The sequence below is a fragment of the Hyaena hyaena genome, unplaced genomic scaffold, assembly GCF_003009895.1.
Source record: "Hyaena hyaena isolate Hyena2069 unplaced genomic scaffold, ASM300989v1 scaffold_440, whole genome shotgun sequence".
Lineage (NCBI taxonomy): Eukaryota > Metazoa > Chordata > Mammalia > Carnivora > Hyaenidae > Hyaena > Hyaena hyaena.
Window position 1 is genome coordinate 479165 of NW_024081072.1, and position 12873 is coordinate 492037.

Here is a 12873-nt window from a genome sequence, read left to right on the forward strand (position 1 = left end):
AAACGAGCAGGTGAAGGACAGAGAAAGAGAATCCCAAGCAGGCTCCGTGTGGTCAGTGTGCAGATCCCAACACGGGGCTCAGATTTATTATAGGGGTGCCTGGGTGGCTTAGTCAGTTAAGTGTCTGACTCTTGATTTCAGCTCAGGTCATGATTTCACGTTTCATGAGATAGAGCCCCGCGTCAAGCTCTGTGCTGACAGTATGAAGCCTGCTTGGGATTCTTTCTCTCCTGTTCTCTCTGCTCCTCCCCAGCCCTCTCAAAATAAATAAATAAGTAAGTAAGTAAGTAAATAAATAAATAAGAACACTCACTGTCTCTCTCTCTCCTTCTCTCAAAATTAATAAACTTTACCAAAAAAACCAGACATTGGTTAGGAAATTCAGTGAACTATAAAGTTAAGATGCTCTTTATACCATGGTCATGAAGTTTACATATTCTTGACATAATCATTACATGTTGATTAATCACTTCTATCTTTTTTACTCCATAGATGCAAAGAACTTGTATCCATCATCATCACATTATACAAGAAATTGGGATAAATTGGTTGGTGAGATCAAAGAAGAAGAAAAAAATGAGAAGTTGGAGGGAGATGCAGCTTTAAACAAATTATTTCAGCAGATCTATTCAGATGGTTCTGATGAAGTGAAACGTGCCATGAACAAATCATTTGTAAGAATCATTTGTACGCTTGAAAACAACATATTGTGGTAGTAAATTTCAGAAAATTTAAAAGAAAGATTAGGCAGTTTGAAACAAAATTGCATGTACTGTGGTTGGAAGGCCTTTTTGAATAGGCTTCATCTGAACATTTCTTCCTGCTCTAAACTTAAACTAATTATTGAGGAAGTTGGAAACTTGTGGGGTAGTTGACAAGTAAGTGGTTTATTCCAAATAAATATTTTTTAGTCATTAAGTTAGAACTTGGAAAGCTTAAGAAATACTCTAATTATGGTAGTTGTATTTATCACAGTAGCTAAAGACGCTTCCATTTGAACCATGTATACCCTCAGTGTCAGTGATGAAGAATATAGAAGGGAAGCTTCTAGAACATTTTTTGCCAAGTAGAAGGTGCACCTTAATTACTCATTGGTTTGTTAATAATTTTGTCTGTTGATTAAGAAAATGTAGGCCTGGGGCACCTGGGTGGCTTAGTCGGTTAAGCGTCCGACTTTCGCTTAGGTTATGATCTCATGTTCGTGGGTTCGAGCCCCGCATCGGGCTCTGTGCTGACTGCCAGCTCAGAGCCTGGAGCCTGTTTCAGTCTGTGACTCCCTCTCTCTCTGACCCTCCCCTGCTCACGCTGTCTCTCTCTCTCTCTCCTAGAAATAATAAATTAAAAAAAAATTTAAAAAAAAAAAAAAGAAAAAAGAAAATGTAGGCCTTTTGCCAGGGCAACAGATACCACCTGAATTAGGCCTCGTGTTCTGGGATTTTAATGACAAGTCCTCACTAGAGAGCTGTGTTGATTATTTTGCTTGAAGATGTAGTCATTTGACTTTTACCAGTAGCTTTGGAAATGTCACTCTTTTCTTTTAGGGCATATTCAAATTAGTTCATGTCCTAGGAACTCAGGTATTCCACATAAGTTACTATGTCATAACTGGTCATGATTGAACTTTTTGGCTGTTGACTTCTTTTACTTAAACTTCTTATTTTGAGATAATTATAGATTCATATCCAGTTGTAAGAAATAATATAGAGATTCCTTGTATCCTTTACACAGTTTCCCTAGTGGAATCTCCTTGCAAAACTATAGTATAGTATCACAACCATGATATTGTAATTTAAGACAGAGAATATTTCCACTGCCATAGGATTCCTTTGTTGTTGTCATTTCATAGCCATACCCACTTCCTTCTACCCCTCCCCCTCCTTAAACCGTACCACTACTAATTTGGCAAGTCTTTGGGAGATACATCGTTTGCAAATATTTTCTCTCAGCCTTTAGTTTGTCTTTTTATTTCCTTAATCTTTTGCAGAGCTAAAGTATTTAATTTTGATAAAGTCCAGTTTATCAGTTTCTCCTTTTACGGATCATGCTTTTAGTATCCAGTGTCAGAACCCTTTGCCTGGTTCTAGGTCTGAAAGATTTCTCCTGTGTTTTTTCTTTCAATAAAGGTTTTATAGTTTTACTTACTACATTGAAGTCCATGATCGACTGTAATTTTTATATAAAGCAGAGATGTAGGTTGAGGGCTTTTTTGTGTTTTGATTTTGGCCTGTGTGTGGTATCTTGCTCTAGACAGTTTGTTGAAAAAGCTGCCTTTCTTCCATGGAACTGTTTTTGCGCTTCTCAAAAATCAGTTGACTGTATGTGTCTCAATTCATTATTTCTGGATTCTCTGTTTCATTGAACTGCATGTCTATCCCTTTGTTAATAGTACAGTTGATTATTTAGCTATGTAAGTTTTAAAACCAGGAAGAGTCATTCCTTCTACTTTGTTCTTCATTTTCAAAATTGTTTTAAATATTGTAGTTCCTTTGCCTTTCCACATAAGCTTTAGAATATTTTGTCTGTAGGTACCAAAACGAATCCTGTTGAACTGTGTATCAATTTGGAGAGATTGACATTTTTACTGTGTTGAATCTTCCAAACATTCATTTAGATCTTTGATTTCTTTCATCAGTGCTGTGTAATTTTCAGCACATCCTCTACATGTTTTGCAGGATATGCCTAAGTATTTCATTTTTTTATTGAGTGATCGTAAACGGCATTGTGTATTTAACTTTGGTGTCCATGTGCTAGTATTTAGAAATAGTTGTGGGCTTTTTGTGTTTTTGGAGTTTTTGGGGGGGGGGGCTTATTTTATATTCCGACCTTGCTGAACTCACTTATTCTAGGAGATTTTTTTGTAAATTACTTGTGATTTTCTCTGCAGACAGTCATATCTTCAAATAGGGACTTTTTTTTTCTTTACCTGATATTTGTGGCTTTTATCTCCTTTTCTTACCATATTGCAGTGGCTGTAACGTGCAGCACTGTGTTGAGTAAGAGTGGTGAGAGTGGATATTTATGCCTTGGTCCCCATCTTAAGGAAAAACCATTCAGTCTTTCACCATTAAGTAGAATGGTAGCAGTAGGTTTTTTGTAGATACTATATCAGGTTAAACATTCTCTTCCTTGTGAGCGGCTCTTGACTTTTTGGAAAGTAGTTGTGAGGCTCACCACTGTACCACCAACACTGCACAGCTGGCTGTTGGCTTTTTGAATTTGAATGCTTTTTCTGGAGAGATCAATATGATGTAATTTTTTTCTTTAACCTGTTAACAGTAGTGATTTTATATAATTAATGTCACTGATTTCAACTAGAACCAGCCTTGACTCCTTTGGTCGTAGTGTATAATTTTATATATTGCTTTTATATATTGCTCAATTCTGTTTTCAGATACCTTGTTAAAGATTCATGAGGGATATTGGTCTTTAGTATTCTTTTTTTTTTTTTGTACTTTGGTTTTGGTATCAATGTAATACTAACTTCAAAAAATGAATTGGGAGGTGCTCTATCCTCTTCTATGTTTTGGAAGAGATTGTATAGAATTGGTGTTAATTTTTCTTCAGTGAAACCATCTAGGCTGGGACATTTCTTTTTTTGGGGTGATTTTAAATTAGAAATTTAATAGTTTATAGGATTGTTCAGATTATTTCATATTAAGTGTCTTGTGGCAGTTTGTGTTTTGGAGGATTTTTTCTGTTTTATCTAAGCTGCAGTGATACTCCATTTCATTTCTGTGATGGGAATTTGTCCCTCCCACCCCCAGTCTTGATGTTAGAAGTTTGTCAGTTTTAGTGATTTTTTTCCCCAAAGAGTTAGCTCTTTGTTGACTTCTATTTTTTTCAATTTTTTATTACAAATTTCATTTCATTTCTATCTTCTCCCATCTGCTTGCTTTACTTTGCTATCTTTTTTTAGGTTGTTCAGATGTGAATTTAGATTATTGATTTGATAATCTGTTTTCTCTTGTGTGTGTTTATGCTGTAAGTTTCCTTTTTAGCAGGGTTTTAGCTGTCTCAAGTTCTAGTGTTTTCATTCAGTTTAACATGTATTTTGATTTCAGTTGAGACATTATCACATGGATTGTTTAGAAGTATGTTGTTCTGTTTCCAAGTGTTTGGAGATTTTTCCAGTTACCATATTATTATTGGTTTCTAATTTTATTCCATCGTGATTTGAGGCTATGTATTTTATGATTTACATTCTTTTATTGCCCAGCATTTGGTCTCTTTCCAAGTATGTGTTTCACTTGAAAAGAAGGTGTATTTTGTTGGTAGGAGGAGTGCTCTGGAAGTATCAATTTTATCTTTTTATTTTTTATATTGATATTCTTGTGAAATTTTCTGTATCCTTGCTGATGTTATCTTATTGTGCTGTCAGTTTTTGCTTCACATATTTTGCAGTTCTGTTTGTTGCATATGCATTGAGGATTGCTGTATCTTCATGGCAGATTGGCTTTTTTAAACATATGTATATGTCCTTCTCTAGCTCTGGTAATTTTCGTTGATATTAATGTAGTCAATTCTGTCTTTTGATTAATCTTTGCATGATGTATCTTATTCCATTCTTTTATTTCCAACTTATCTATATTGTATTTAAATTGATTCCTGCTATTTTAAAGTGAGTTTCTTGGAGACAGCATATGGTTGGGTTATGTTTTTTAATCTCTTCTGCCAGTCACTGTCTTTTAATTGATGTATTTAGATCATTTACATTTAATTTTTGATATGTTAGAACTTTAAGTGTACCATTTTATTTTGTTCTGTATTTTGTTTTTGTTTTTCCTATCTTCCTGTGAGTACTTTGACTATTTTTTTGTTTCATTTTGATTTATTTATATATTTTAGTGTGTCATTTTGTGCTGTTGTATACCATTTTTTTTTTTTAAATTTTTAATGTTTTATTTATTTCTAGGAGAGAGAGAGAGACAGCTTGAGCAGGGGAGGGTCAGAGAGAGGGAGTCACAGACTGAAACAGGCTCCAGGCTCTGAGCTGGCAGTCAGCACAGAGCCGGACGCGGGGCTCGAACCCACGAACCGCGAGATCATGACCTAAGCGAAAGTCGGACGCTTAACCGACTAAGCCACCCAGGTGCCCCTGTTGTATACCATTTTTAATGGTAGCTCTGAATATTACACTAACTGTATTATACATAGTTTATCATAGTTTACTGGTGTCATTTTTCTTGTCAGTTTGTAAAGTATTATAGAAACCTTACCTCCCTCTATGTCCCTTTACCCTTCTCATTTATAATTTTCATAGATATTTCCTCTACATACATTTAGAACCACATCATACAGTGTTATATTTTCACTCAACCATCAAACATAATTTAGAAAGCTCAAGAGGAAAAAATAGATTCTGTTATGTTTGCCCATATTGTTATCTTTCTTCATTTGTAATGCTCCAAGTTTCTGTCATTTGTTCTTTCTTTCTTTAGAGAACTTTAAGCATTCTTTTAGATCTGCTCATGACAGATTTTCCATCAGCAGGGATTTCTTTGGGCTTATCCTAACTGCGGTTTGTTGAATCTGTAGGTAGGTTTATGTTTCTTGACAAATTTGGAAAATTTTCAGCCATTTTGTCTTCTTCCTGGAACCTGAAGATATAAATGTTTAATATTTTGTTATAGTTTTCACACATCCCTGGGACTATCGTCATTTTATCTTTTTTCTCTTTGTTGTTCAATATATTGTCCTGGTTTCAGGTTCACTGATTCTTTTCTCTATCCTTTTTATTCTCTGGTTTAGCTTATCCGCTTACCTTTTTATTTCTATTGTAGTTTTAATTCTAAAACTTGCCATTTGATTATTCTTTGTGCCTTTTTATTTCTTCACTGAGGTTTTCTATTCATTTTTTTCAAGTAACTTTGTGATTTCTAGTTAAAGCATTTTTACTATGACTACTTTAAAATCTTTGTCAGATAATTTTAATATTTTGTCATCTCAATGTTAGAATCTATTGATTGCCTTTAAAAAAATAAGTATGAAAATTTTCTGGTTCTTAGTTGTGTTTTTTTTTTTCCCAGCAACACGTGATTTTCATTTGAAACCTGGACATTTTCATGTTCTGCTATGAGACTGAATCTTATTTCAGCCCTCAATCTCAGTTGGCTCTCTCTCCCAACCACTCTGGCAGAGGAAGAGAAGGCACTGCTTCATTATTGCTAGGTGGAAGTAGAAATCCAGGTACCCTAATCAGCCTCCTTAGACACCCTGGCATCCCCTTGTCCCTGCTGGAAATGAGATAGATGTTATATCTATGTGGTTTTCACTGACACCACAGGTGGCAGAGGAGGTGGATTCATGGTAGCCCAGCATGGATGGAAGTCTAGGCTCCCCACTCAGCTTTTGTTAGCCTTGGGTGGGAATGAAGCCATAGTTTTTTCTGTGGTGTTTAGCTGCAATGGAGCGATTATAGTCTAAACTTTTCTATCTTCCTAAGCTGTCTTTTTGTCTTTCCTCATTTTTTTGCTGGAGAAATCAGGTGGTGGTGTTTTATTTGTATGTGCCTCTTAGTGTTTTCAGCGTCTTCAGCAGCAACTGTAGGACATGAGACAAAAAAGAAAACCCAGAGACTCACCACCATGTTATGTTGTTCCTTGGCTCCCAAGGCCCCTAGCTGATCTGTTTACTTGCCTTCATCTTTTAGAGCTTTCTTATGTTTGTTTGCATATGTATAATGTCAGAGATTTTTAGTAGTACTTTGTGGAAAGAAGCGGCTAAAGTACATCTATCCTGTGTCCCCAGGAAGTCAGTTTCAGTATTGACTTTTTTAAAAGTGTGCTGGATAGACTAGCAGTGTGTAAAATTTCAAAGATTATAGAATCTGCATCCATTTTCATACAGAGGCTTTGCTAGTAGTAATTGAACCATCTACACCCATAAAACAAACCACCCTTTGGCAGCATTGACCTAGAACATACCAAGTGCTAATGGGAAAACAAACAAATTAGACTCTGATCTCCTAGTCTAATTGGGACAAAAAGACCAACATACATAAAATAATCAGAGGAAAATGCTAAATTGCATGATAATGAGAAAACAGATGTCATCAGTAAATATGAAATTTCACACTAAATGTATTTTCTGTAGCCTTCTTAGGAGTAGTTTGTTCTTTTTATTCAGTTGGATTTTTTTTTTTTAAGTTTTTATTTAAATTGCAGTTACCATACATGCAGTATTAGTTTCAGGTGTACAGAATAGTGATTCAGCACTTCATACAACACCTGGTGTTCATCCTTAATCCTTATCACCTGTTTAACACATGCTCCCACCCACCTCCCCTCTGGTAATCATCAGTTTGTTCTCTATAGTTAAGAGACTGTTTCTTGGTTTGTTTTCCCCCCCCTTTCTTCCCTCCCATTTGCTCTTTTATTTTGTTTCTTAAATACCACATGAGTGAAATCATGTGTTTGTCTCTGACTTATTTCAGGTAGCTTATTACTCTCTAGCTCCATCCATGTCATTGTTAATGGCAGGATTTCATTCTGTTTTTTTTTAATGGCTCAGTAATACTCCATTGTGTGTGTGTGTGTGTATACCACTTCTTTTTTTCTTTCTTTTTTCTCAGATGTAGGATTAGTTGAGGGTTTATGACCAAGGTGAGAGTATGTTCCTAGTATCCTGAAGTTTAGAGAACTCTCCAGAGGGCTTGATTTAGGGTTAGAGTTACGGTTAGTGTTACAGTTTTAGGGTTAAGTTTAGGGGTTAGGATTGGGATTTAGGGTGTTAGTGGGTTTTTGTTAATGAGAGACGATGTTACTTGAATGACGGTTTATACACAGTGTGGTTCAATGAGGTAAGCACAGAGTTCTTCCTATATGCTGCTAACATATGTTTACAAACACATCTTAATGAAAGAAGGTATTACTTGAAACATGTATTATACACCATATAGTTAGATTCAAGTATAGGTCTATTCCCACATGCTTCTACACATCACGTTTACAAAAATAGGTATCAGTATTTTATTTGAAATCTACTGTGTGCCCAACTAATGTGCTTAGATCTAGGATATAAGTGTTGGCAAGATAGATTTCTTGCCTTGTAGGAACTCTCAGCTTTAGTTGGAACCAAGGATGGGAAGCAGATACAAAAAAAAAATTAGACCTTTAAAATTCTAACAGTGTAATGTGATGTATATTAATGGTAATTATATTCATGCAGAGTACAAATCCTACAAGGGTAGAGCCCTGATTAGGGTCAAATGAGGCCACAGAGAGGGGCGCCTGGGTGGCTTAGTCGGTTGAGCATCCGACTTTCGCTTAGGTCATGATCTCGCAGTTCGTGGGTTCGGGCCCCGCGTCGGGCTCTGTGCTGACTGCCAGCTCAGAGCCTGGAGCCTGTTTCAGTCTGTGTCTCCCTCTCTCTCTGACCCTCCCTTGCTCACGCTCTCTCTCTCTTCTAGAAATAAATAAAACACATTAAAAAATTAAAAAAAAAAAAATGAGGCCACAGAGAAATGGTGATAGGTCATGTTTAGAGGTTAACTAAATAATGGGGGAAAAAAAAACTGGGATGGAGAACATCCCATGCGAAGGAACCCATGTAAGGGAGCTTGGCAGAGAGAGTGGAGCATGGCATTATATTGAGGTTCCAGTGTAATAGTAGGGTTTGTAACTTTATACGTTTGCCAGCAACACAGCTGATTTTGTAAAAATGTTTACATTTTAATGATTCACATTTTTTGCTGTGATCCAAGTCAGTGAATTTTTATTCCGTTAAGATAACAAATGTCTAGAAGTTTTAAAAAATGTATTTATGAATATGCTAGGGTTATTGGTATGTGGTGTTTTCTATAGATGGTAAACTAACCAGTTCTCTACTAAGATACTGATATTAACTACCTGTGTGTGATTTGAAAAAAATTCCATATTCCTGGTATATATTGTCAAAGACAGCACTAAGAAGGGTCTCTTAAAGTTCTAGAACAGAAAGAGTTTACTTTGCCTGGTCTTAACTATCCTTAACAAGAGAGATTGTTTTCTTTGGGAGCCAATTTTATTTTCATCAGAAGGTAGATCTTCCACATTATACCTCAGTGCTGATTAGCAAAAGGAGATAAGACAATGTGTATGAATATGATGCTTCTACCTTACTCTAGAGTTTCCTTTTTAGATTTTATGGAATGTGATTAACTTCTCTGAAAAGCCTGTGATTAAATCATAATGCTATCTTGTGTTTATATTGAGCCAAACATAGCTTATATTTGGAATTCTATCCTTGGAACATTTTTAGAAAAATACTGTTTTGGTTATATGGTCCAGAGATTAATCTGTTTTTATTTCTTATTGCAGATGGAGTCTGGTGGTACAGTTTTGAGTACCAATTGGTCTGATGTAGGTAAAAGGAAAGTTGAAATCAATCCTCCTGATGATATGGAATGGAAAAAGTACTAAATAAATTAATTTGCTATCACTGTATTGCATATATTCACCTAATGCCCATTGTGTATTAATATTGCATTCATGAATTTTGAACACTGAGTATCTTTTTGAAAGGTTATACCTCTTTACCTCTTTGTGCTTTAGAAATTATTTTCCTTCAAGTATTCTAAGAGTCTAATGAAGAACGAAGATCCTGTTATATCACTTTTGTCCTTAAGGATTTCAGACATGCTGAGATGGAATGAAGTATCATTGGCTACTAGATAGAGTAGTTCTACCTAGTTATGAAAGTGGAGAAATCATTAATGGATATTTTGGGTTATTGCCTTATTTTTGATGAAGTATTATGTTAATAATTTATTAGACATGGCAATTTTGGGTGAGCATAGATTTTTTTCAAGTGTTACATTGTTTGCTTTTAAAAACTGCTTTTGGATGGAGTTGTAAATACAATTTTTCTATGAAGTTGTTTGGTTTATTTACCTGTTTCTTAAGTTTTTTAATGAGAACTTTGAGAAATTATCACAGGGAATTCCTATTTGGTTATATGGGAAATACTTGTAATCACACTGAGATTTTGGTCCTTACTTTCCAAATTCCTGTATGAAACATAGAACCTGAATTTAACATGCTGCAAATTTATCTATGCTGAAGGATAATCTGTGAAATTGGGGCAAAGACTGATTTAGGAAGGCCCAGCTCTCTTTCTTACTGGTTTTTTGTTTTTTTTGTTTTTGTTTTTGTTTTGCCACATCCGGAGTCCTGAAATAACTGGTAGTTTAGTTTGGTTTGGGGTTTTGTTGTTTTGTTTTTTGTTTTTCTGTTACTTTTTTTTATTTTATTAGAATATTTCCTTCTCATGTCCCCATGGTCACTTTGGTTTCAGTGGTTTAGGGTAGCTGCTGAGAGAGTAAATTAACAAGTATATATTTAGTATGTACTGTTTCTAGAGTAAATAGATACCATGGGAATACAAAAAGTGAAGACATAATCATTAACTTCAAAGAGCTTATAATCTAGCAGAGAGAAAATGAACATTCATGAAAGAATTATGGAACTCATTATAAATAGTTTTGAGACAGAAGAATAGTGTTTTATGATTAAAATTCTTTGCAGTCTAAGCTGTTACAAGTCTAGGCCATTGATGACATGAAGGTCTGACTTTGCTTTCTGACCCTGATTGTTAAGTGTGCTGCCATAGAGGTTGGGGTCTCTCCGGTGTCACATGTGGCAGGGCATTTCTGTGCCCTCCTAGCTGAAGATAGAGTGAGCAGGAGGCAAATCATCCGTTGGTCCAGCTTCCAACAGAGTGGGAATTCCGTCCCTTCCATCTGGTTGTTTCACTTGAAGTGTAGTGGGCTTCATGAGGAAAATGGTGGTGGGGTGATAGCCGACCTTGCCCAAATTGCACAAGCTTGTGTAAGCAGCTAGAAGGTGTCACTTGTCCTTCTGCCAGCTTAGAGCTACAGACTACATTTTTTGTTCTTCAGCATTGAAGGAAAAGGTAAAATTCAGTACTTGCTTATATGAATTTCTAAAATTTTCTTCTTGAGGAAACTGGATAGTAGTTTTAGTATTCTGTATGTCAGAGTTTCTCACTACCATTAGTCCTAAGAGGTAGGGAGGCTTTGCCTCAGATGTCATAATTTGGGCATACAGCACCACACCACAGACGGGAATCCTGCCTCTAGCAAATCTCTGCCAAATAGTGTTACAGTCTTCAATAGGTTTAGCCTTTCTTTGTCTTAGTTTCTTTAGTTGTAAATAATCTTTAGAGTCTTAGAGTTAGAAGTCCATGATTCTAAATAAAGAACGTTTTTGCTGCTAAAGGACTTTTTTCTTTCTTAGCAAGGACACTATTGTAATAGAAGCTGTTTTTAAAAAGAATTCTAGTACTAGTTTTGCTTGTACTTTAAAAGGGTACACTGTATCTAAAGTATGCTTATCTGTTGACTAGATTTGCTTAATGTTTGGGATTCAGGATTTTGCTGAGCCAAATGGAGTTCCTGATATACATGACTGTATTATAAAATGGATCTGATCCAACCAAGTACACTAGATTTATGGGTAAAGAAAGGACTTTGGAGACGTGGATTAGACTGCTGTATGAGGTACCACTCTGGAGTACTGTTTCTTTGTCACCATTCTAGATAATGAGAATGTAGAAGCCTCCAGGAAGTTAAAAAACAAGAGCAACCCTCCATTTCCATTTAGAATCTCTTTATCCTTATTCTCTAGATTCTCAGCTATTAATTGGTCTCTCTTTCTAGACTTCCATTTTCAGTTCTTAAAGTTGGTTTTCTTAGTGTTCTGGTTAACTTTTTGTTCAGAATGTACTTTTTTTTTTTATCTCTCTCTTATTATTTCTTATTTTCCTTTCTAAGGATTAGTCCTGTAGTACATTTTTTTTCCTTAACCTTAGATTCTTCATCTATGCACCTGATTTTTATAATCATTTGCACCTTGATGACTTCCCAGAATCTCATATTATCCTCAAAGAAATTTGAATGGGATAATCTACTTCTTTGAACTCTTCTGTCAAGTAAGCTCTTTAGATGGCTATACCACAGGTTTAAACATTGTCCTAACTCATTTAGAGTTGGTTGCCAGCTATAAGGAAGTTCAGTCTTCAACATTGGTAATTACAGGCCACTTTAAAAAATAATTGATTTTCTCTATCTTTATGTGTAAATAGAAAGGATGGTTTGTATTTATAACTACAATTTTAAAAACATACTCATTTCTTAGATTTATGATATTCGCTAACTTCAGAACATTGAATGATTGTTTCCTGAGACTAACAGTGTAGAATAAGGGAGAAAATTGGACTGTCTTATAAATATATGTCTATAAATTTCGAATATTAAAATGGTATGTTACTACATTAATGTGAATATGTAGAAATTTTAATTTAGTTCAATAACTTAAATATTGTCTGTACCATTTTACTTTCCTCTTCTCTTTCCCCAGTTATCTACTTATCAGATTAGGTCATTGATCTCTGCAATATATCACTGATTCAGAGCAGTATTGCCTATTAATTTACCATCTGATCTGCCTAATGCAGATCTACTAATTGTATTGGTATCTTGTCCAGATTAGTGTGCATCTCTATGACTTGTAGCTATTACTGACATTTCCAAAAATAATTCAGAAAATTTCTGGGTGGGTGAGTGGTTTGTTAGGAGAGCTACTTTTCTTTGTAACCAGCTCTAAAGAAGTTTACCTTTAGCCATTCGTACCTGTTATTATATAGTCTCATAAGAATATGGATTTCAGTTATCTGTGGCTCAGAGGAACCAAGGAGAGAATATAATAAAAGCTTAAAAGGACAAAATAATGCTGTCTGTGCCAGAAAGAGTTATAAGTAGTAAATAAGAGATCATCAACATTGACTGGTTTCCTTTGTCTCCAACCATGCATATTCTATTGTAGTTCATTTTAAACCAAGAGATTTGGGGGCGCCTGCGTGGCTTAGTCGGTTGGG

At 35.3% G+C, this 12873-nt stretch overlaps 1 protein-coding gene across 1 annotated transcript in view; it reads left to right on the plus strand.

The window, feature by feature from the left end:
* SUGT1 (SGT1 homolog, MIS12 kinetochore complex assembly cochaperone) overlaps positions 1-9851 on the plus strand; it is a 40198-nt gene extending 30347 nt beyond the window's left edge. Inside the window, exons 12-13 of the mRNA XM_039253152.1 lie at positions 493-674; positions 9297-9851. Of these exons, the coding sequence (XP_039109083.1) occupies positions 493-674; positions 9297-9398 (284 nt within the window). The 3' untranslated portion in view covers positions 9399-9851. The remainder of the gene's footprint in view (positions 1-492; positions 675-9296) is intronic.
* The last annotated feature ends 3022 nt before the right edge of the window (positions 9852-12873 follow it).